Source organism: Hypanus sabinus, chromosome 21 (genome assembly GCF_030144855.1).
Source record: "Hypanus sabinus isolate sHypSab1 chromosome 21, sHypSab1.hap1, whole genome shotgun sequence".
Lineage (NCBI taxonomy): Eukaryota > Metazoa > Chordata > Chondrichthyes > Myliobatiformes > Dasyatidae > Hypanus > Hypanus sabinus.
In genome coordinates this window covers 51,420,723-51,446,333 of record NC_082726.1, presented here as the reverse complement: position 1 = coordinate 51,446,333, position 25,611 = coordinate 51,420,723, and the positions used below count along the sequence as shown (strand labels likewise).

Here is a 25,611-nt window from a genome sequence, read left to right as displayed (position 1 = left end):
TCTATGTTTCTATGTAATCTTAACCCAGTGTTCATCTGTGCTCCATCACTAACCGGTGAGATGGTCAAATGGTGAATATATCTCAGTAGGAACTTGGTGCCTAATTAGTGGGGATAGTCAAAGTGTGTTGCAGGATATAAAGACCAAAAAAAAAGAGGCTGGGTCAATATTGAACTCTGCAACTTCGGGTTTCTCATTCTTTCTTTCAATCTATATTAGATCTGGCATTTCTCCAGACTTCCTGCCATGATTTTAGCTCAGTTCTCCTCTCTCCATTGGTATAACATGTCTTGCTCTCCTGTCCCACCACCCTGCCATTGGCAATAACACAGACAAGAAGCATCATCTGCCTTTAACTGCCCCATTTACTCATTTGATCTCACCCGATCAGAGGTATTTCCTTTGTCTTAACCACCACTTCCCCTATAACTCCAAAACAACTTGTTATCTATTCAATGTATTCCAGTTCTGATGAAAGGTCTGCGATCTGAAAGGTTAACACTGCTTGTTCTTCCACAGATGCTGCTGGATCCGTTGAGTATTTCCAGCATTTTCTGTTTTTATTTCTGATTTTACGCATCTGCAGTTTTTTAAAATGTACATTTAGTGGTGGAGTTAATGTCATCTGCTGACTGAAGGAATGAGAGGCCAATGGGGGATGGTGATGGAGGTCAAAGGGTTAAACAATGATGGAATAGATTTCTTCCACACATCTTTCAATAACCCATTAGTGAGGCCTCTTTGCAATCACTGAACCATATCTATTGCAAACTGTGGATAAGTTCCACTGTATCATTTCTAGTCAGTTTGCCAAGCAGCTGACTGGCGAGATATGGTCTAATTTTATAAAGTATTTAAAACCTGGAAACAGACCATCATGTCTGTGCTGTTATTTATTCTCTACAGAAGGTTAATTGCACACAAGGGATATCCTTTAATAATTTTCCTGATCTCTCTACTTTGTTCACTCCACTTAGTTGGTGATCATTATTTTGGTTCCCTCACCTTATCCACATTCATCTCTGTACTTGCCTTTAATTTAATTCCCATCAGGACTCACTCACTGGCTGTAAGGAGTTTAAATGTTCTCCATGTGACCTGATGGGTTTCCTCTGGGTCCCCCTGTCTCTTCTCACGTTCCAAAGACGTACAGGTTAGCAGGTTAATTGGTCACGTGGATGAAAGCATCATTGGCCATGCCAGCATTTATTGCCCATCCCTTATTTCCCCAGAGTAACAGAGATCCATTTTTGTAAACTGGAGATGGTATTCCCACTGCTGCTGTTGGGGAGGGACTTTCAGGAGTTCAACCAAGTGATGATAAAGGAACTGTTTCTCCTCTGGGATTATCTGATGTCACTGGAAATGACCACAAGTTTCTGATGAGTTTTCCTGGAGGGGACTAGATAATTTCCTTGTCTACAGCTGTAACATGTTCTCTCTGACATCATGGCTGATCATGAATGTCACCAGTTTTAGCCATCCCATCTAGTGGGATCTATGTTTTGGGTGAAAGCTCAGCATTTGCTGTCTCTTTGTTTTTTATTCTTCCCCTCTGCCCACCTATGAGGTTAGAATCTATTTCTTACATATTTAGCACATTCTTCATCGGGTGCGGAGGAGATATCCCAGGATGCAGCCAGGATTAGACAGCACACTTTATGAGGAAAGGTTGAGTAAGCTCCAGCTTCGCTCTTTGGAGCAACGGAGATGTACAAGGTGATAAGAAGCATAGAGAGAGTGGATTGGTTGGTGAATGAAAGAAAATATGGGGAGGATGTCAGATGGAAGTTAGAGTGGTGAGTGCATGGAACACTTTGCCAAGGGTGATGATAAGTAAAGGCAGATGCACAAGGAGCATTTAAGAGACGCTTAGATCAGCACATGGCTGAATGAAAAACGGAGGGCTACGTGAGAGAGAAGTGTTAGAATGATCTTGGTGAAGGTTAAAAGATTGACACAGAGCTATGCTGAGAGGTTGAGAGGTCATCTTTTACTACATAAAAGGTTGATTCAAGAGTCTGACAACAGCAGGATAACTGTGCTTTCAGGCTTTCATTCTTCTGCCCGATGGGAGAGTGAAGAAGAGGAAATGACCAGGATTGGAGGGGAGGAGTGATCTCGGCTGCTTTCTGAAGGCAGTGAGAAGTGTAGATGGAGTCAGCTGAGCGGAGGCTGGTTTGTGTGATGGACTGGGCTGTGTCCACAGCTTTGGGTTTGGGTCTTAGCTGAGACAATTTACCACAAAAATCGACACAGTTTGGAGCAGTACAGAGCAACTGCAACACTGGCAGGGGCTGCAACAATGGGAGGAAATTACCAACTGTTTTGTAAATCGAGGTCAGGTCCCATCGGCTATCGTGGGGCTACTTGGAAGAGCAATTAACTTTAATCCTATGAGTAACTGTATTCAGAGAGTCTTCTCTGAGGGTTCTGTCTGCAACACAACCAAGTGCCACACTATTAACTATTTCATGAGCTGGAGGTACTTTGGCATGTGATATAAAGACGTAATAGATGCTTTTGAAATGCATCAGAAAGCAGATAGACCCCTCATTGATGTTAGAGATTCTGACTCGGCGCTCCCTCTGCTGGTTGCCATTAGCATTACAACCTGCTTCGCGTAGCAGAGAATGGTGGGAAGATTTAGGTGCGCCACATTTGAAGAATGAGAAACAAAGTTAACAAAGGTGGACGACCCTTCAGCAGATCCATCTAAATGCATCTGCATTTCTTTTTTATCTTCCAGCATTGAACTGGGGTGCCTGTAGTGATATTGTTCAGATGTTCATAAGGATGTGGGAATTGTTGTCCAAGCCTGTATCTCTAAGTTCTCTTGAGAAGGTGTCTTCCTGAACTACTCTTGTCCTTTATGTGATAATGCTCCCACAGTGGGAGGGAGTTCCAGGATTTAGATCCTGTGACAATGCAGGATCTGTGATGCAGGACTCTGCAAGAAATCTCCTCACATTCAGTCTATTAAATCTATGACAAAAGACAGAGCATTCCCATCAATCCTGTTCTCTAAATAACTTCCTTGTAACTTCTTCTTCTTCTTGTGCCATTAACTCCCCCAGGTTCTCCCATCATTTAACACTAGGGTTAAATTACAACGTTGGAGGCTTAAATCACAAAGATCGGTGTTCCCATTGACTTGTTGCCCTTGACCTTCTTGGTAGTACAGCTGGTAGGTTTGGGAGATGCTGCCAAGGACTTACAAGGATGGCATCATTGTTATCAAGGATAACAAGGGATAGTCTCTTAATGAGTGAAAGTAACTGATACCGCCGATCTATGAAAATTCTCCAACATTGCCTCAGTTTTCCTTGAGCTTATTGGCACCTGCCAAGATGAGAAACAGCATTTGACTTAGGAAAATGGTATTTAAGGTTCAAAGTAAAATTTATTATCGAAGTATGTACAAGTACAGGTATGTTACCATATACTACATTGAGATTCATTTTCTTGTAGACATTTATTGGAAAATAGAGAAAAACTATACATAATCAAAGACTAACAAATAACCAATGTGCAAAAGAAGACAAATTATGCTAATCAAATTAACTCTGAGAAAATGAGTTGAAAAGAGTGACTTATTTACAGAAAGTGAGTCTGTAGGTCAAAGAATCAGTCAAGAGTAGAAGGCAGCAATGATCTTTCCTCCAAGCTGGGAAAAGCTAGAGACCAAAGACCTTTAAATTGAAGAAAATGGGGGGGGGGGGGAGGGGGACAGAGGGAACAATAGGACTGGCGGTGAAAGCCCAACACCAAGAGAGCTCATGAGGTCACATTTGTAATACAGCATATAGTTCTGGTCACCCCACTATTAATCTGGAGAGGGTGCAAAAAATATTTATGAGGATGTTATCAAGACTGGAGGGCTTGTGTTATAAGGAAAGATTGGATAGACTAGGACTTCTTCCCTGGAGCATAGACAGCTGGGAGGTGATCTCAGAGAGGCTTAGAAAGTGAAGTATTGATAAGGTGAGCAGCCACATTCTTTCCCCCAGGGTAGGAGCATCCTAAACCAGATAGTATAGGTTTAAAGTGAAAGGGGAAAGATTTAAAAGGGACTTGAGGGAAGATGCTGAGATCAAGAGAAAACCTGTTGGAGGCAGTGGTAGAGGCAGGTGCACTTGTGGCATTTAAAAGACATTTGGACAGTTACATGGGTTTTAGAAAGTATTTAGAGGGATATCATTCAAAGTTGAAAGTAAATTTTATTATCAATGTACATAAACATCACCATATACAACCCTGAGATTAATTTTCTTGTGGGCATACTCAATAAATCTATAGAATAGTAACTATATCAGGATCAATGAAAGGCCACCCAAATAAGGCATTCAACCAGAGTGCAGAAGACAACAAACTGTGCAAATGGAAAAGGAAGAAACAATAATATAAATAAATAAACAATAAATATCAAGAACATGAGTTGAAGAGTGAGCCCATTGGTTGTGGAATCTGTTCCATGGTGGGGCAAATGAAGTTGAGTGAAGTTATCTCATCTGGTTCAAGAGCCTGATGGTTGAGCCAAATGCAGGCAAATGGGACTAGTTTGTTTAGGCAAATTGGTTGGCATGGAAGGGTCTGTTTGTATGCTGTTTAGCTTTGTGATTCCAGGAGAGACTGAATGATACAAATGCTGGTAGTGCTGACTGAGAGATGGCAGTAAAGTCTGACTAATTCCATCTGATCTGTCTTGGAAAGGTGTTCCTAGGGACAATGAATGAGACCCAAGAAGAGAGGGGAAAAATACTGTGAAGTATAGAACACAGCAGATGCAGGAATTCTGAAATAAAGAGAAAGCTGGAAATACCAGGTCAGACAGCATCTACAGAGAGAGGAAAACTGAGTTAGTAATCCAGGATGATGAACTTTCGTCAGGACTGTCTGCAGGAGGCTGACGGTGGAGATGTCCGGGAGGGAGTGGCAGGATGCCAATAGCTCAAAACTATAATTAGTTAATGCTGGAAACACTCAGCAGGTCAGGCAGCATCTGTGGGGAGAGAATCAGAGTTAATGTTTCAGATCTAAAACTATTTGCCTTAACTGAGAAAGAAGAAACTAAAAATTGTTCTTTAAGTTACACCTATGAAACAGAAGGATAGGAAAACAAATATCTTTGATTGGGAGACACCATGTTAAATGGGTTAGTGGGCAGTTTGAGGGAATCAGGCTTTTTCTGTGTGTTATATTACTAATGGAAGGGCTCTGAGCTGCATGTCAGGCTGAAGTAAAGGAGAGAAGAATTGGCTGGTTTTATGATAGGCAGAGGAAGCAAAATACCTCTGGTTGAAAAAAATCAATATTGACACCAGAAAGCTGTATCAATCCCAAACTATGTGTCCAGTATTTTCTGCATTTATTTCAGGTCTCCAGCAGTTTTTTTCATTAGCTGGAACCTCTGTGTCACTTCTTTTTGTTTCCCTGTTCAGTCCGTTGGCTGGGAGTCTCCACTCCTGACCATGGAACAGGTCCCTCTGCTGGCCGCAGAGTCCGTAAGCAGGCACGGGCCAGAGGGGAGTGTCCGTGTGATGTAGCCAGCTGTGATCGTGAACACACCCGTCTGAAAGGGCAGCAGACTGAAACCTGCAGGTGTTTGCAATAAAAATCCAATGCAAGACTGACCTGGCTGTGGCATGGTGGCATAGTGGTTAGCACAATTGTTTTACGGTGCCAGCAATCACTAATCAGCGTTCAATTCGCGCTGCTGTCTGTAAGGAGTTTGTACATTCCCTCCACGGCAACGTGGGTTTCCTCTGGGTACCCTGGTATCCTTCCACATTCCAAAGCCATATGATTAATAAGTTATGAATATTTATGTTTGCACTGGAAGCACAGCACAATCCTTGCTGGTTTCATTTAATGCAAACCATGCATTTCATTGTATGTTTTGATGATTTGATGTACATGTGACAAATAAGGCTAACTTTTTATCTTTTTTTATAATTCAAAGCCTCCTGTACATGAGGGCATTGTCTTTACCCCATCCCCAATCCAGAAACTTGGGGGACAGCCCACAAGTGGCACCACAGAATGCCCATAACTTACTAACCATAACCCATATGTCTCTCTGGAATGTGGCAGGGAACCGGAGCACCGGATGAAATGAACACCGTCACAGTGAAAATGTACAATCTCCTTACAAACAGTGGTGACAGAATTATAAAGAGTTATGGCGATGTTTCCCAACCCTTTTTTCAGTCCAACACGCTCTAAAGCACCTTCATACTTGCCAATGCCTGTCTTAGGCACAATATAATTTTCAGCAGCCCCATAGCATTTAAAAAAAGTCTTCTATATACTAACATGAAAAAAATTACTCAGCTTTAAATTTTTATTTGGCTTTAAATATAGCTTACAGCTTACACCCATGCACTGTATAGCAGCTTCGAAATCAATGTAATCCTTGAACTTGATGGTTTTTAGCAAGAGTTGAAATATTCGTTTCAAGATGTGATGGCGAATGCCTTAAGCCCCCACGTGCAACAATGTCCATGTGGTATCTGTTTTTTGTGAGTATGTGGTTCACTGCACTGAAGCCTCTTTCATCAAGGTAGGAGGATGGAAATGCAATGAGGAACAGTTTGGCTCTTCTCCAAATACCAGGAGACTTCATATGACAGTATAACCACGTATCATAAAAGCTGACATCTTTGAAAAGCATTTTTGCTTCTTCATCAGTCTGAATTTCAGTAATTTCCTCTTGCAAGCTGTCTTCCCGTTCTTCAACCTTGCAAAGAAATGTGTTAATGACCCTGTCTGAAATTTCCAGATTGTTCAAATCCTTGAATCAATTCTGAAAATCCTTCTACAGTGACTGCAGGTATAAGCAGTACTCTTGCAAGTCAGTGTCTGTGAAAGAAAGCTCCATGCTGTCCATGTAGGGCAACTGTGAGAACATTCTTCCCCCAATGTTTTGCTTATTTATTTCTAATTTTCAAATAAAAGTGGACACTGAACATTTTGCCTGGTTTAAATTGAAAATCTCACCCTGCAGTTTCATATTTAGAATGTTAATTTTTGTCATACAGATCACCCATGTATGTCACATCTCCACAAAGAAGCTCAATCTTGTTTCCCAAGCTCTTGTCCACTTAAGCAAGTATTCAACCCGAGTGTCAAAAAGATCAAAGAAATGTTTTAAACAGCAGCCTTTTGACCACCAATGCACTTCAGTGTGAAGAAGCAAGCATTCAAACTCTTCATCATTATCTTGGCATAACTGGCATATCTTGATATTTAATAGATGAACTGTAATTTTGTTGATAGCAGATATTACAAGAGTCATGCTTGAAGAAGAATGCTGGCTGAGGTTTTTGGCTGTGAGCTGCTGACGATGAATTACACAATGGATTGCAAACAGACTTGGAATTTCTTTTTTCATAAATGCCACTATACCAGCATGGTGACCTGTCATATACAGTGCTCCATCTGTTGCGCATGTTCCTAATCAGAATACTTTTATTCTCAGTACATATTTTGAGTTTGTTGTAGGTCAATTCACCATTGATATTTGATTTTAACTTTTTACAAAAGAGAATCTCTTAATAAACTTTTCCATTTTTGATCAACCATACATATGCCATCAGTAATGCTTCATTGTCTCACACAGTTGACATCCAGTTATATCCCAAATTCTGTTTTTTGTAGCTCTGTGCATAGTTGATACTCAATGTCTTCACTCATTTCATCAATACGACGAGCTACAGAGATATTACTCAGAGGAATTGATTTTCAAATACTGGTATCCATTTTGGGAACAGTAGTGAGCACTTCTGATACAGCAGACATTAATCTTTCACCAATTTTATGAGATTTTCCACATTTTACTATCATTTTGGAAATGTTATAAGAAGCTATGAAATGACTATCAAGCTTATTTTTAGTTCTCTTGGCAAATGACTTGAGTTTGCAGCATTTTTCAAATGCTTCTTTCATCTTCTGGAACTGAGTAATACAATAAGTAGCCTTTTCAGGGTATATTTTACAGAAGTGTTCCTGCAATCTTGATAGTTTCATGGCTTGGTTAGACAGCACAGTATTACAAATAAGACACTAGAGGCGTTGCTGATCTTTCGAGAATGAAATAAAACCATACTCCAGGTACGTAACATTGTGTTGATGCACTTTCTGTAGCAGGATTAGAATTCCAGGCCTCACTGCCTTTAGACTCATAGAGATTGTTCCATACGTATTTATCCATCATTAATTCAGATTCAGATTAATGGGGCTAAATTAAAATTTAATTTAAAAAAACTGGGAATTCCTATTGGATATTGACGATGGCATTGAGTTGACATGGATGGAACGATGGTAGCAGCACGCAAGGAATGGCGAGGCGAAGATGAAGATGATCACAACAGTGAAAATTACATTGACAAGGATTCAGATTGGAATCTGAATGTTTGTCAGGACTGAACAGGTTTTTGGCCAGTTTTTGTTAACGTGATTTACCGATCACATAAGGTCTCATACTCCCCAAGGATGGGTCTTAGCTGCCCATACGAAGCTTTGAGCTCAAGAGGAATCATTGGATTCAGCAGGTTCACTGATTGGCTTTATTTCACCGTTCGGTTCTGGACAGCACTGCATTGTCGCTCAACCAGTTTCCCGTAGGTCTGTAGAGAAAGTTAAGAGGGTATACTTGACTTACCGACTATTCAACTGCATGAACTCGTTCTGTGCTAAGAGTCAAGGGGAACTGTTGGGCACCCTGGTTGCTGGTTTATGCATCTCCAATAAAATCTGTTTGGTTGGTAAGGTCAGATTGCTGAGTTTCAGATGCATTGTGACAATGAGTGCTCACCTCCTGCAGAGCTATGGTTCTTGCTGTGTTCCAGTGCCTCATCCTTTTTTTTTTGTAAGTGCCAGCTCTAGGGTCAGGTTTTGTGCCTCAAGTCAGGGTGCTGCTTACTGCCCCCCAAGAATCTTGAATGCCCCTGAACGGCTTCTATTTCCCCTCATACACCCTTAGGACACATAACCATCTCAATAGTGCAGGGATGGTACCACCTCGCTGGGAATCACTGAGTTCTGACGACCACTTGCAGGATAATGGATTTACTGTGCTCCACCTTCTTTGTTGTTGATCATCAGGAGATAATAGTTCAGCAAATCTTCTGGCCCTTGACACAGAGTAAACGTGGGCTGCCTTCACATGGGCTGATCCAAACCCAGATGTGCTGTCAGAATCAACTCCCAATCTGATCCAACATGACCGATATGATCCCCAAAAACTGGCATTTTATTGCCTTTAAATGTTGCCAGTTTTAATGATTAGCCAGTCCAGCCTTGTCACTCATGTTTTCAGCATTAAGTTTTTGCTTTCTCTTTCCTTTAGCAGATTTAGTTTATTTCATCTAACCAAACCTCCTTAGCTGTTCTCCCTAAGTTGGCACTGTTGCCTATTTCCCAGCTGGTCACAAAGAGATAAAGCCTAAAACAGGCTGTTGCATCCACCAGCAACCAACCATTTACGCAAGTCATATTTTCTATTCTCCCCACAGTCCCATCAACTCCTCCCAATCTCTGTCACTCGCCCAAACCCTAGGTACAATATACCTCTGGCCAATGAACATACCAACCCACGTGCCTTTGGGATGCTGGTGAAAGCCTACACACTCACAAACACCACAGATATGGCCCCTGTAAGCATTGAACCTGGGTCTCTGGAGTGTAAGGCAGCCACTCTACCACCGTGTCACTCTGCCTGTCTGTTCCGTGGCTGTTGACTTACTTTCAGGAACTCTGTGGTTCACGTTCTGCGTGCTATTTGTTTACTTTTTTATTGTTTGCATGATTTGTTCTTTTTTTTGTACATTGGATGTTTATCATTCTTTTTTTGTGTGGGGTTTCATGGATTCTATTATGCTTCTTTGTTCTGGAGTTGTCTACAAGAAGATAAATCTCTCAAACTTGTATATGGTATACCTACTTTGACAATAAATGTACTTTGAAATTTGAACTTAAGTGTCTCTGTTTCTCTTACCACAGATGCTGCTTGATCAGTTGAGGTTTTCTGATTTTTTTTTTCTCTGTTTTTATTTCAGATTTCCAGAACTTCAGTTACTGGTTGTGTTACTCAGCCTCCCTTAAGTCTAGCCAATCACTGACCTTCCCTTCTGTTACCTCCACCCCTTACCCTTCCTCTGCAATGCAAAGCATGTTTCATTTCTAACTACTCCCCGTTTCAGATCAAAGGTCAGCAATCTAAAATGTGAACTCTATTTTCCTCTACACAGATGATACCTGACCTGCTAAATATTTAGACAATAAGAGAAAGAAGCAGAATTAGGCCATTCAGCCCACTGAGTCTGTTCGGCCATTCTTTCATGGTGGATCTATTATACCCTTGACCCCATTTTCCTGCTTTTTCCCTGTAACCTTTAATGCTGTTATTAATCAAGAACCTATCAACCCCGCTTTAAATATTCCCAATGTCTGTGGCAATAAATTCCACAAATTCACCTCTCTCTGACTACAGGAATTTCTCCTCATCTCAATTCTAAAGATGAGGCTGTGCTCCCTAGTCATCGACTTCCCCCAGAATAGGAAACATTCTCTCCATGTCCACTCTGTCTAGGCCTTTCAGTATTCAATATACAAATGAGATCCCCCCCCCCCCCATCTCATTCTTCTAAACTTCAGTGAGTAAAAGCCCAGAGCCATCAAACACTCTCATATTTCAACCCTTTCGTTTCTGGGATAATTCTTGTGAACCTCCTCTGGGCTCTTTCCAGCATTTCCAGCACAGTTTACTTTTATTTCCTACCCCTGAGCCCCATTGAGATTGGCTAGGGTAGATGACAACTTTCAAAGGGAAATTGGCCCAATACTTGAAAGGAAAAATAGACCCACAGCAACAGGGAAAGAGCTGAGGTGTGGGGTTAATTAGATTGCTCTGTCATTAAAAGCAGCCCAGGCATGATGGGCTGGATGGCCTCTTCTTGTACAGCATGATTCAATCTCTTTGCCTTCTTCAGGTCACCAGACACAGAGGTCAAAAACCTTCTTCCATCTGTTGCTCCGGTCAGCCTTTCCAGAAGCCTCTCTGAAGACGGCACTGACACCTTCAGCAAACAATTTGAATGCATCCTGGAGTCTCACTGTGCCAAAGGCACCTCCTACACCAGCCTTGACTCAGTGGAAATTCTGGCCTCCCCCAGAAGCAGCCAGGGGAATTACTTCACCTTTGACTTTCCAACCCTGACCTCAGAAATCCAGGAACAAATTAAGCAGAACGCCCGTCTGATCGAAGAGAAGTTCTTAACTTGCAGCAATGCTAGTTCATCCACAGGCTCCAGAGGGGACTTGAACCAGCCAGAAAGCCCCAAGTCACAGGGGTCAAGAGCAGACAGGAATCCAAGCACCAATCCAATGGTGGGTTACAGCAAGTCCGAGAACCTTCTCAGCAAGTGCCAGCTCTACACAGGCAACAATTTACTCAAGGGGGTTCTTGAAATAGGCGCCGATGAAGCAAAGTCAGATTATTCATCCAGGTGGGTGGCAATCCATTTTGAACTAGGCCGGAAAATAGTTTCAGAATTTGAACTGTGGAGAGGTGTAGATATGCTGGTGGAGAACCAGGAGATGATGAAATCTGAACCAACAAACAATCTGCAGGAGGAACTCAGTTGAAGTTGGAGTTGAAATTGCATTATTATTGTCTCATTTATTGAGGTTTAGTAAAAAGTTGGTCTTGCATACTTTTCATACAGATTACACCATGCCGTGTGGTAGTACAAGGTAGACTAGTATTAGAATTCAGGTTAAATTTTACAGCTATAGAGGCAGTGCAGAGTAGCTAGATAATAACATGCAAAGTGGAAACCCTGCATGAAGACTACCTTTTCCTCCCACAGATGTTGCTGGACCTGCTGAGTCCCTCCTGCAGATTGTTTAGATAGTCAGCACTGAAAACTTAATCCACTCTTTATTTGTAACATCTCCTGGACAGCAGAGTGGCGCAGCTGTTAGAGCCACTGCCACACGGCTCTGGTGACCCAGGTTCGTTCCTGACCTCGGGCGCTGTTGGTATGGAAATCACACTTTCTAATCTGTAACCATGTGGGTTTCTGCTGGGTGCTCAGGTTTGGTGCCATGTCCCAAAGACATGCGAGTTGGAGGGTTGATTGGATTCTGTAAATTGCCCCTGGTGCGAAGGAGAGTAGTAGAATCTGGAGGGAGATAATTGGAAGTTTAAGATAAATAGGAATATGGGAATAATGTAAATGGCTGTTTGATAGAGTAGTCCACAGCACCCTGCCAGGTTGCTGCCTCGGACACACAAGGTTAACTTGTTCATATATCCCAGGAACAGCATTACACTTCAGTGATACTTGAGCAGTTGGGGTCTGTATGCATCCCGCCCATCTTCTGCTGTGCCTCCCTCACCATTTCATCTTACCCAGGGTTGTTATCACCAAGAACTGTGCAATGTAGAAATCTACTCACGCAAATCAGTAATTGCATTGTTGAAGCAAAATTTGTTCTTTCTGAAGAGTAAGTTTTTAAGGATGTAAATGGACGTTATAAGATTAGATTAGCTTTGTTCATCATGAGTACGTTGCAATTACAGTGAAGGTCAATTGTCTGCGTCACCGACCAACAGAGTCTGAGCATGTGCTGGAGGCCACCCGCAAGTGTCGCCAATGCTTCCGGTGTAAACATAGCATATCCATAGCTTACTAACCCATCTTTAGAACTGGATCACCTGAGGGAAACACACATGGTCATGGGGAGAATGTCCCAAGCCCTTTACATTCAGTGGTGGGTTTTGAATCCCGGTTGCTATCACTGCGGAACATCACGCTAGCAGCTACACTACTGCACCACCCCCAAGAGCATGGTACCATGGACACTGGCTTCTGTATATGACTCGTAATGAAAGAAACCTCTTTATGTTGTCCGTGCAAGTAACACTTTGCTCTTCAGTTGTCTATCGTAAAATTGATCCATGGTTGACTGTTGGATGATATTAATGGAACCAAGTTCGACTTAATAAGGCATCTGGGCCTCCAGAACATTTATTTGTGATTATGAGATAACTTGCAGTTGGTTTCTAAGTGTAGGCTGTGTACAAATATTCAGCATAGCAATTGCCTAAATGACCATGACATAGGAGCAAAATTGGGCCATTCAGCCCATCGAGCTTGCTCCGCCATTCCATCATGGCTGATCACGGATCCCACTCAACCCCATATACCTGCCTCTTGCCATATCCTTTCATGCCTTGACCGGTCAGGAAACTATCAACTTCCGCCTTAAATATACCCACGGACTTGGCCGCCACCAGTCTGTGGTAGAGCATTCTACAGATTCACTACTTTCTGGCTAAAAAAATTTCCTTCTTACCTCTGTTCCCCTCAATTTTGAGACTCTGCCCTCTTGTTCTGAATACCCCCACCGCAGGAAATGGTCTCCCCACCTCAACCCATTCTAGCCCTTTCAACATTTGGTAGGTTTCAATGAAATACCCCACATTCTTCTAAATTCCAGTTAGTACAAGCCCAAAGCTGCCAAATGCTCCTCATAAGTTAACCCTTTCATTGCCAGAACCATCTTCAGAACCTCATCTGGCCTCTCTCCAATGGCAGCACATCCTTTCTGAGATATGGGGCCCAAAACTGTTGACAATACTCCAAGTGCAGCTTGACTAGTGCCTTATAAAGCCTCAGCATGATCTCCTTGCTTTTATATTCTATTCCCTCTGAAATAATTGCCAACATTGCATTTGCCTTCTTTACCACAGACTCAACCTGTGAATTAACCTTCTGGGAGTCTTGCATGAAGACTCCCATGTTCCTCTGCACCCCTGAATTTTGAACCTTCTCCCCATTTAGATAATAGTCCACACTATTGTCCTTTTTACCAAAATGCATTATCATACATTTCCCAACACTGTTCCATCTGCCATGGTGCACTTATCAATCTTTACAGCTCTGTATGAGATAACACCTCACCTCTCTTTGCAGGGCTAGTGATGACCTTTTGTGCATTGCTCAATGTATATTTTTCATGATTAACCATGCAAAATGCAGTTGTAGAGCCATTGCAGCCTTGGACTAGTGACCTGGAGATTGTACGCTCAAATCCCACCAAAGACAGATTGTGAAACTGGATTATAATGACATTCAAATGAAAAATTGTTTTTCCTGATCTGTGGGAACCTGGTAAAACTGAACTTCATCCATCTCAAATTCCATTGCTAAAGTGGTGAGCACGTTATGTCTCAAGTGTATGAAGTAACCTACTGAATGAGACATATTACTTCTGCTTTGGTGTGTCCTTGCACATAAAGGCACCATGTAGGTACACCAAGTGATGGAATGTTAGTTTTTATTGCAAGGACGGTGCTGTATAAAAGTGGAAAAGTCTAAATGTAACTGTACTGTGGGAACACACCTTGATTGTTCAATAATGCCCGTTACAGTTCTACTTAGATTATACACAATTTTTCACAGAACAAAAGAAATCAAATTCCATTTTAGTGCAGAATGATCAAAGTAATCATTGTATTGCTAAACTGTAGTGATTGGGTTGTGCCGTGTCAGTTCTTCAGTCTGGTGGTATGGATCATCAGGATTCTATACCTCCTGCCCAATGATACCTGCAAGAAGATGGCATGGCTTGGATGGTGGGGAGTTTTGAATAGGGATGTTGCCGCCTTGAGGCAGTGCCTCCTATAAATTCTACTGATGGTGGGGAAAGATGTGTTCGTGATCCATTGGACTGAGTCCGCTATATCCTCGCACGTTCAAATTGCTGTAGTAGCTCAGAATGCTTTCAAAAGGACATCTGCAGAAGTTTGAAAGAGTCATCTATGGGACTTACCACGATGAAGGAAATAATCTAGACCCAGTGATCATGAGTTTGGCATTAGAATGTCAGACAGGAGCAACAAATGAGAGAGGGAGGATATGTCTAAATTGTTATTAAAGGCCTGGTAGATTTGGCCAATTTTGCTGAAGATGGGCCTAGTGGTGAATCCAGTCCGAAGCCACAAGCGACCACTTTTTGTATTGCTCTAGATTCCAGCATCTGCAGTCTTTCATGTGTCAACAGATGCTGCCTCACCTGCTGTGTTCCTCCAGAGCCCTTTGTATTGAGCCTGTCTCTGAACCATGTCCCCCGACCATTGAGAGTCAGACAGGGTTTTGGTTAGACTTCAGTTCAGGTGTGCCTGTGTATACCCACTTGCCTTTGCTGGGTGCACTGAGGTAAGACCTGGTTCAGTTCCTCCAAAGTGACCTAACAAACCAGTTACTAGAAAGCAAGATAGGATGAGACCTGCCATTTTCTAAACAATGTAATCTACATGTACTTTCTGTACATCTTTGTTCAATACTTATTTTTTGGCAGGTCAGGTGTTAAAATGATGGAATACTGCAGGACTGAAATAGTTGTTATCCCATTGTATCTGTGTCAGCTCCCTGATGATTATCTAATGAGCCCCTCTCCCGGGCCATGTCCGATCACCTCAAGATTCAAAATTGTTTATTGTCATTCATCGGTACACGAGTGTAAAGGAGAACAAAGTGGTTGTTACTCCGGATCCGATGAAGCATAAAAAAGACAATAAGCATAAAAACTCAATAAATATAAATACAAAAACAATCCTATAAACCACAATGTACAAGTAACTGTAAAATGGCCGTGCATGGGGGTGATGAAGGTTGCTGAGGAGCTTTGGAAAGGAGTGGCTGATGCCAATGTGGTGGCACATTTATCCAATTCCCTTTAGAAAATCCTTATTGAATCTGCTTCCGACACCATGTTCCAGAACACATGCAGGAAACAGATTTTGTTCTCGCGTCATCTCCAGAAGGTCTGCAGAGGTTTACCAGAAACGGAAAACAGTAACCTTGAGCACAGGTTGCATGGACTACCATGGAATGCTGGTGCATTCATTTATCTTAATCTTGGAAATTCATATTAGACCAGACGGCATAGGAGTAGAATGAGGCCATATGGCCCATCGAGTCTGCTCTGGCATTTTATCATAGCAGATTTCCCTCTCTAGCCCATTCTCCTGCACTTTTCCTGTAACCTTTCATACCCTGACTAATCAAGAACCTATCAAACTCTGCCTTCAATGCACCCAATGACCTGGCCTCCACAGCCACCTGTGGCAATGGAATTCCACAGATTCACCACCTTCTGGCTAAAGAAATTCCTCCTCATCTCTGTTCTAAACAAATGTCACTCTATTCTGAGGCTGTGCCCTCTGGTTCTAGAGACTTCCACCATAGGAAACATCCTCTCCGCATTCACTCTATCTAGACCTTTCAACATCGAATAGGTTTCAATGAGATTCTCCCCCCCCCCCCCCCCCCACAATTCTTCTAAATTCCAGTGAGTAAAGGCCCAGAGCTATCAATCGCTCCTCATGATAAGCCTTTCATTCCAGAGTCATTCTTGTGAACCTCCTCTGGACCCTCTCTAATGTCAGCACATCCTTTCTTAATAAGGGGTTTTGTCTATCCTGCTTGTTGTTTCCTCAAAGGATTCTAGCAGATTTGCCAGGCATGATTTTCTGTTAAGGAAACCATAAGATATAGGAGGAGAATTATGGTCATAAGGGCCATTGAGTCTATGTTGCCATTTTATCATGGCTGCTCCGTTATTCCTCTCAACCCCAATCTCCTGTCTTCTCCCCATATCCCTTCATGCCCTGACCAATCAAGAATCTATCAACCTCTGCCTTAAATCTACATAAAGACTTGTCCTCCACAGCTGCCTGTGGCAAAGAATTTCTCAGATTCACCACACTCTGGCTAAAGAAATTCCTCTTCATCCCTATTCTGAAAGAAAGACCCTCTATTTTGTGGCTGTGTCCTCTGGTCTTTGACTTATTTATAGACTTTCCTTACATGTGTTATAGCACGAGGTTGGACAAATTCGGGTTGTGTTCTCTGAAGTGGCAGAGAATGATGGGAGATCTGATGAACATTTACAAAGTAATGGGCGACATAGATAGAGGAGGCAGACAGTATCCTTTACCTAGCGTTGAAATGTCTATTACCAGAGAGCATGCATTTAAGGTGAGAATGAGTAAATTTGGCAATTTGATTACTAAATTAATTGATTCGGCACAATATTGTGGGCCGAAGGGTCTGTTTCTGTACTGTACTGTTCTATGTTCTAATATAGGAAGAGGCCATTCAGCCTATTGAGCCTAGGCTGATTCACAATCCTTCCCTACTAAATTTCCCTGCAACCGATTCTCCACACTGTTCCACTCAACCCTGCCATTCACTTGCAACACAGAACATAGAACTTAATCCAAGCAACATCCTGGTAAACCCTCTCTGAAGCTTGTACATCCTTCTTATAATGGGGTAACCAGAACTGAACACAATGCTCCAAGTTTAGTCTAACTGGAGTTACACAGAGCTGCAAAATTACTTCACAGCATTAGGGTAGTTTAAAGTCATTAATTAACCCAAATTCCATGGCTCGAGGGTTATCCTGGTGCCCTGGCAGACATTCCACCCTCCACCATCGCCACCAGGAGTAGATGAAACCGACGGAATATAACCGAGCTGTGCGCAAGGTGGCATATGAATCTGCCTCCTAATGCACTCTTTGTGTGTTAAGCACTTTGGAATGCTTCTGAGGGTTATTATAGTGTGTTGTGTCAATACAAGTCCTTTTTCTGCTATATGAGTGTGTTATTATTTTGAAAACAGCCAAGTACAACTTAGTGCCAAAGGGTTAACCAATTGTTTTGTAACTACGTACTTACAACCAAAGATGGCCTGCAGAAAGGGACAATGATTCTTTGAGGGCACTATATCTGTGTAAAGAAAGTCTCCAGTGTAACGTCGAAACAGCTTTGGCAGAGAGCCAACGAAGGGCAGGCTGCCTGCCTGCACTTCCTGGTGATGTCCTTTTTAAAAAAAACCAACAACAAGAGAACGCATGGACTCACTTAAAATGAGTTCAGGTGATGTGTGGTCCTATGGCCGGAGATCATCGAGCTGGCCCACGAGCAGGACGTACAGAGCTAGAACAGTTCTCTGCAGGTATGTGGCTGACAATGACATGTTGCTTGGAGCCATCTCAGTCTTTGGGTTGATCTCTCTGCACGAAATCATCCGGTTTGCTCGCTGTTGTCCTCTGCTTCCTACAAGCTGCAGACCGCAATGCAGAAGGAAGCGTCAAGGGAGTGTGGCTTACATGCATTGCCGTCAGTAAGCTGGCTGGAGCAAATGGGATGAAAATTAGGACAGCGTTCAGGACACCCTTGAGGTATTGTACTGATTTCTGCACTCCACAGCAGCCTGTAAAGCTGTGTTAAGCAGGCCACACAATTCGGAATCCATTACTGCAAAAGGTTGCAGCATCAATGCCAGGGTGTCCGGTGCTGTAAAGTTGGCCATACCACCATCCCCAACTTCCAAATGCATGGAGCGCAACTGGAAGGTTACTGATCTGATTCACAAGCCAATGAAAGAGAAACTCTGGGGTGACGGGAGAGGATGATCCAACTACACAGAAAATTAAGAGATGAGAGATGGTGGAAGTCATTTAGAGATTCGCCAGGATGGGAAAACCTTGGTCACAAGGAAAGATTGGAGAAGTGGAGTTAGTTTCTCTGAATACTTAAAGTAAGGGTCTGTAATAGATCAATAAGAAGGATTAAATTCACTTAACAGCCTAGAGGTGCAGACTTAATGTGTTTAGTGGAAATGTTAGAGGGGAAATGAGAAAAAAGCTTTCATACAGGGCTAACATACAAAGTGCTGGAGGAATTCTTCAGTTCAGGTAACATCTATGGAGTAAAGTGGGCAGAAGGCATTTCAGTTGATATCCTTGATCTGGACTGTCCATTGAAGGATCTCAATCCAAAACATTGACTGTCCATTTCCCTCCATAGGTGCTACCTGACTCATTGGAGTTCCTCTAGCGCTTTGTGTTTTGCTTCAGACGTTCATCGCCTGCAGTCTCCTGTACCTCCATTTCACTCAGGGCCGCTAGTTACTTGGAATTCACTGCCTGAAAATGACGTAGTAACAGTGGGCCTCATCCCACATAAAGAGTACCTGGATGTCTATTTGATGACTGTGACATGCATGGCTGTGGACGTAAGGCTAGAAGGTGGGATCAGACAGTAAATTTTCTGACATTCTCATGGGTTTAGAATAAGTGAGAGGCTTATTGGCAACAGGGCTGGGAACAGACTCAGTAAGCATACGGTGATCAGTAAGGGCAGAACAGGTCTTATTAAGAAGCCAAGTGATTATACAACAGAGATTTGTTATCTCAAAAGTGGAAGGTGTAGAGGAAATAATTTTAGAGCCATTAAGCAGTACAGCACAGTACAGGCCCTTCAGCCCACAATATTGTGCCAACCTTTTAATCTAGTCCAAGATAATTCTATTCCCACCCACATGGCCCTCCACTTTCCTTTCAACCATGTGCCTATCTTCATTGCTTGTCAAACTACTGCCATTTAGGACAGCAATGAAGGTCCTCCATCTCCGTTTGTTCTTGGCTACTCAGATGTAGGATTCTTCATTGCTGTTTCTGTAACATTATTTTTGACTAGTCAAGATTATTAGACCTGATCTGAACCCCCGAACGTGGAGGACCCATAGATCACTCTTAGTCTGGCCTCTACCCTTTGACCTGTTGGCACAGGTGACCCTACTAGGAGCCAAATCATAAATCCCTGACTCCAGCCAACATAGCTCTCTGGGTAATTGAGGTGCACAAGCCTCCAAACCATGACGAGTTTGTAATCCTCTTGGAGGATCTGCCTATCTAGGAGTCTCTCAAATCTTCTCTCATCAGCCATGGCAAGGCATTCCACGCATCCACCACTCTCTGTAAAATACTTCGCTCTGACATTCTCCCCCTCCCCCACCTCATACTTTCTTCTGTTCACCTTAAAATTTATGCCCTCTAGAGTTAGTCATTGCTACCCTGGGAAAAAGCCTCTGGCTGTCTACTTTAACCATGCCTCTTATCATATTATACATCTCTATTAAGCCACCTCTCATCCTCCTTCACACCAAACAGAAAAATCTACCTCACTCAATCTTTCCTCATAAACCATGCTCTTTAATCCAGGCAGCATCCTGGTAAATCTCCTCTGCACCCTCTCCAAAGCTTCCACATTCTGCCTAAAATGAGGCCGTCAGAACTGAGCACAATATTCCAAGTGAACTGGAATACAATTATGTTACACTGTGGTTTGACAGTCTCTGGATTATTGAATATAGGTTGTGTCTCCATGCCAGAGAAGTGCAGGGAAGATTCACTAGACTGGTTCTTCAAATGGTAGTTCTATCTTGTGCGTAGAGGTTGAGTTGGCTAGTCTTCTTGGCTTGAAAGAATGAGATGGGATCTCGTTGAAATGTACAACATTCTCCAAGACTTTGACAATCTTTGAGCTGGGGAGGATGTTTCATCTGGCTGAGGTGTCATATTCAAGATAAGGAGTAGGCTATTTAAGATTGAAATGAAGGGGAATTTCTTCACTTAGAGAGCAGTGGATCTGTGAACTCCTTTGCTCTGAGGTGCTGTGGAGGGTCAGTTACGGTTTATATTCCAAATAGAGATTGGTGGATTTCTGGATATTGGCAGAATCAGGAAAAATGGTGTTGAGATCAGCCATTACCTTGTTGAGTAGCAGAAATGGCTCAATGGGCAGAATGGCCCACTCTTACACTTATTTGTCGCTAGCAGTCTGCTCCTGTGTACTCCTATTCAACTTCATACCCTATCCCCCAGGATCTTGTTTGACTAGTTCCATGGGTCCTGAGGAGGCTATTTAGGCTACAACGGGTACTGCACACTGGAGAGGATGTTTTCTATAACGGGGGAGTCTAGGACCAGAGCACACAACCTCAGAATAGAACATCCCTTTAAAACAGAGTTGAGCAAGAATTTCTTTAGCCAGAAGGTGATGAGTATGTGAAATTCATTGCCAGAGACAACTACGGAGGCCAAGTCATTTGGTATATCTAAAGCAGAGTTTGATAGGTTCTTGGTTAGCAAGAACATCAAGGGTTATGGGGAGAAGGCAGGAGAATGAGATTGAGAGGGATAATATATCAGCCATGCTGGAATGGTGGAGCAGATTTGAGTAATCCTGCTCCTATGTCTTATGGTTTATGGTTTTTCTACAGGTGGGGTGGGCGATGGGGACTTTCTGAGGAAGTGCACTATGTCTTACACTTATGCAGTCTCTGCATACTACTGATGCATAGAGCCTACATAGAACAGTACACTGCTGGAACAGAACCCTTGGCCTTGATGTGTCTGAACACGATGTCAAACTAATCCCTTTTGTTTGCTCATAATCCATTTCCCTCTGGGGTGTATGGCGTGTCCAGGGAGGGACAGCACATCTGCTGAAATGGTTTGCCATGCCCATTCTGGGGCAATTCACCCACTTCTGGGCCCCGCCGGACATTCAACTCTTATCTGTGGCTCCAAGTAGCTGGCTGCACGTGACAGCAGCCACACCCCCGGTACAAGGCTTCAGCAGGTAGTTTAAGCCAGGTGAGGGCAGCCGGCAGGCCTCATACCCGGTGATACATGCCTATTTTAACAAGCGTAGTCAGCTCCGACGGACTGGGCAGATGAAATCAACAGAGATCCATTGGCCAGGAAGCCGTTCTGCAAAGCTTTGTGGAGAACGAAGGGCATGACAAGGCACAGAGGTCATGGTCATCCACTGCAACCAAGGAAGACCCTAATTTGTGATGGCCTCTTGGGCCTCTGGACCCAGATTCCCAGGGTTGAGAGAGCGGAACTATACCTCTGCAATGGCTTTTCCACATTAAAAATTCTCCTGCACAGATCTCCTGTCATTGTTGGATACGACAGACAATCAACACATCTCTCCATTCTCTGGAATTTCATTGAATATGAAAGAGGATTCTAATTTTCGATAGCGTCCTAAACATCATTTCTTCACTTGGAGTGAGAATGAGCCTGAGTAGAGTCAGTGAGATGTTGCATTTCTTCTCGGAAGCTGTCCTCCTGGTAACCTCTTTTCATGACTGAAGTCAGAACCGTTTGTCTTCTAATTATGGCTTTACAATAATCCAGAGTTTAGCTATCAATCCCTTAATTTGAAGAGTGCCAGCATTCCTTAGGAATGTCACGACATGTACAGGAGACCAAAGTGTTGATTCCGATTTCCCTGCCTGCCTCCATCCATGCAGACAACCTGAGGATTCCTAGCAGGAGATCGAGTGGGAGTAGAGAGAAAGAGAGTTAGTAGGGGGAGAAGGGGAGAGGGAAAGCAAGAATGAAAAAAGGGACGAATGAAAGGGAGTGAGAAAGAGATGGGGAGGAAAGAAGAGAGGGAGGAAGGGGAGGAGAGAGAGGGATGGAGGGAAATGTGACAGGAGGAGGAAGGGGGGAAGATGAAGAGAGAGAGGGAGTTAAGCAGAGAGAAAGAGGAGGAGGAAAGGGGAGAGAAAGAAGAGGTGAGGGAGATTGGGGAGAAAGGGGAAAGAGGGAGGGTAGGAATGTGAAGGAGGAAAGGGAAAGGTTGTGGGAAGCAAGGGGAGAGAAGAAAGGAAAGGAAGAGGGAGAGAAAAGAGGATAGTGTGGTACAGGAGAGAGAGGGAGGTAAAGAGTGGTAGGAGAGGGAGGCCTGAAGGTGAGTCACAAGACAGAGTAGGAACTAAATGCAAACCTTTGACAGAAATAAGGCTTGTTCTGATGAGTTCATAGGTGTACAGATATAAATAGAGACAAATCCTCCCACTATCACCCACCTCCCTCCAAACTCCACCTCCAAGGAAAGTTTGGAAGAAGGGTTTGGCCAGGCACGGTGAAGTAGGGGACGACGTATTTGTGACACAGATAGAATAAAGTGCAGCGGTTGGAGGTGTGGTTGGGAGAAAGGGAAGAGGCACTTCCTCACGTGAAGCTCGCAGGACGATGCATGAAAATAAGGAATTGTTTGGAACTGCAGACGAAGGAGATTTGGCGAGGCGGCTAAAACATGAGCTTCTCAAGCAGCGTGAAAGAGAGGCTGATATGCGAGAGAGAGATGAGGTGAGGCACTAATGCAGAGACAGAAGATGTACATCTGGCTGCTCTGTAAACTCGGAGGGGCTCTGTGCCTGAAGGGAAGATGCCCGCTCCGATGTGAGTAACAAACTCATTCGCTTCGGCGGTCCCGGGATGTCAAGGTCACGGCCTTAACCAGGCGTGAGCATGCTGAATGAGATCGTGCAGAGAATGCCTCCAGCACTTCACGCAGCCGAGCCGCTGTAGCCGGGAAACAGCCGCAGCTGAAGGAAGGAGGCGCCAGGGACCCGTCCACACCTCCCCATGTCGGCTCGCTCCGGAGCTGGCTGACCTGCGAACGGGGCAGGGTGTGGGTCAGAGGGCAGCGGAGACCGTCCCAGCCCAGCCCAGCCCAGCCCAGCCACCCTCTCTATACACAGCCCCTCCGGCGCCGGCGCTGACGAACTGTCAGCCAGGATGGGTGATACAGCCGCAGGAAATCTGTGTTGTTGGCAACATCAGGGAGACTCGGGGCCCGTTCTGGCCACGGGAGAGCTGTGAGTATGAATGGGACGAGCATTTTCCTCCAACCCCTCCCCTCCCTCGTGTGTGTTTGTGTCTGAGATGTGTTAACCCTTTCTGTCTCCCTCAGACACGGCACCCTAACTGTGCTTTAAAAAAGCAGGGTTCTGCGTGGCCAGGCAGTTAAATGTCCTCTCCAAGGGGCTTCCGGTCCACCTGCCCCATGGCTGGAGGCCCTGCAGGGAAGATGAGGAGAGGACTCAGGCTAGGTAGGGAAGTGGGCGGGGAGTATCTCTGGGTGCCCCTCTCACCCTGCATCACTAGGTGCCCAATCACAAACCAGCCATCCAGCCTTTTTTAAAAAAAAGTGGGATCTTGCTGTGCATGCTTTTATTTCTGTACCCCTGGCCTGTGAATTTTTGTGAATTTCGGGGAACAGTTCACTGACCACTGGCTAGAGATGGCTCTAGGAGGATATAGGCAATGCCTAGATGCAACTTAATTCTTGTTTGCTGCTGGTGCTGAAAGGGGGAGTAGAGCAAGTATTTGCTCTGGACTGGTAATGTAATGGACTGGCAGAAAGAGGCCTGAGTAGCATTGTAAGGGTTAAAAGCAGAATGTGCTGGCAACAGGGAGCAGGTCAGACAGCGTCTTGTGAGATAAACTGAGCCCAACAATTCTGTCAATGGCTTTTCATTACAGCGGTGCATAGTGACAAGTTCGAGACGCACCACCGAGATACAAACCTTGTTTTAATAATCTGGAGTTAAAACCAACATTTATTGGCGATAGTGTTGCCGACAAAGATATCAAATTGTTTAAGAAAACGTTTGATTTTCGAGTGCCCCATAGGGAGAGAATCTGTAATCTACACTTGGTTTGGCCTGTTAATGACTCCAGGCAAAACATTGCAATTGTCACGTAAGTTCTCCATGAAATGCCCAAGCAAGCCAAGTTAAGGGCAATTAGAATGGGGGGGGGCGGGTAAATGCTGGCCTTGGCAGGAGTTTGCACCACATATGGTAAGGGAAGATGTGTTGACCCAGCAGAGGGTCCAGAGGAAGTTCACGGGTGTAACACGTGGACTGCATGTGACAATCCTGTTCAGAAAGATGAGGAAGGAGGCTCTGTCGCATACTGATTAGCACAACGCTTTACAGTACCAGAGACCTGGGATCATTTCCTGCTGCTCTCTATACGGAGTTTGTATGTTCTCCCTGTGACCACCTGGGTTTCCTCCGGGTGCTCTGGTTTCCTCCCACAGTCCAAAGATGTACTGGTTGTTAGGTTAATTGCTTGTTGTAAATTGTCCTGTGATTAGGCTAGGGTTAAATTGGAAGCTGCTGAACAGCATGGGTCAAAGGGCCGGAAGGGCCTATTCCACGCTGTATCTCAATAAATAAATCTTACTGGAATCTACTGAATACAGGAAGGCTTGGGTAGTGTAGACGTGGAGATGATGCTTCCAGTAGTAGGAGAGTCTAGGGCACACCCTCAGAATAAAGGGATGCCTCTTTAAAACTGAGAACTTCTTCAGGTAGGGGATGGTGAATCTGGAATTTGTTGCACCAAGTGCTGTGGAGGCCAAGTCTTTGGGTGTAATGAAGGCAGATTCCTGATTAGTAAGGGGGTCACAGGTTATACGCAGAAGGTGGGAGAATGGTGTTGTAAAGAAAAATCGGTCATGATTAAACGATGAGCAGACTTGAAGAGCCACATCGTGAAATATGAACCCAGGAGATTCTGCTGATCCGGGAAATCTTGAGCAACACACACAAACTGCTGGAGGAACTTAGCAAGTCAGGCAGAATCTATGGAGGGGAATAAACAGTTGATGTTTCAGGCTGAGACCCTTCATCAAGACTCAAGTATGAGTTGTCACTTGGGTGCCTTTGGTATTTTTTTTTCCAATAACGGTTCTTTGGATCTGTTTGCATGGGATTCTGGGATATGTAAATTGTGATATCCTCCCCTGTTCAAAGAGTATGAAGGCCATTTGACCCATCTAACATTTTGGTATTGGTTTATTATTGTCACGCTGAAAGATTCAAAGTACCTTTATTATCAAAGGATGTATGCGGTATGCAACCCTGAGAATCC

General features: G+C 43.7%; 1 protein-coding gene across 4 annotated transcripts in view; it reads left to right on the top strand.

The window, feature by feature from the left end:
* Positions 1-25,611, top strand: part of LOC132379043 (PH and SEC7 domain-containing protein 1-like) — a 222,282-nt gene that overhangs the window by 74,607 nt on the left and 122,064 nt on the right. For 2 of the 4 annotated variants that reach the window (XM_059946523.1, XM_059946522.1), the window contains exon 1: positions 22,870-23,546. The exons of 1 other annotated variant lie outside the window; for it this stretch is intronic. In XM_059946523.1, coding sequence (XP_059802506.1) covers positions 23,467-23,546 — 80 coding nt within the window. In that variant the 5' untranslated portion in view covers positions 22,870-23,466. Of the gene's footprint in view, positions 1-10,991; positions 11,508-22,869; positions 23,547-25,611 lie in introns of those variants that run through there. One more of the 4 variants, XM_059946519.1, reaches the window with a different exon arrangement.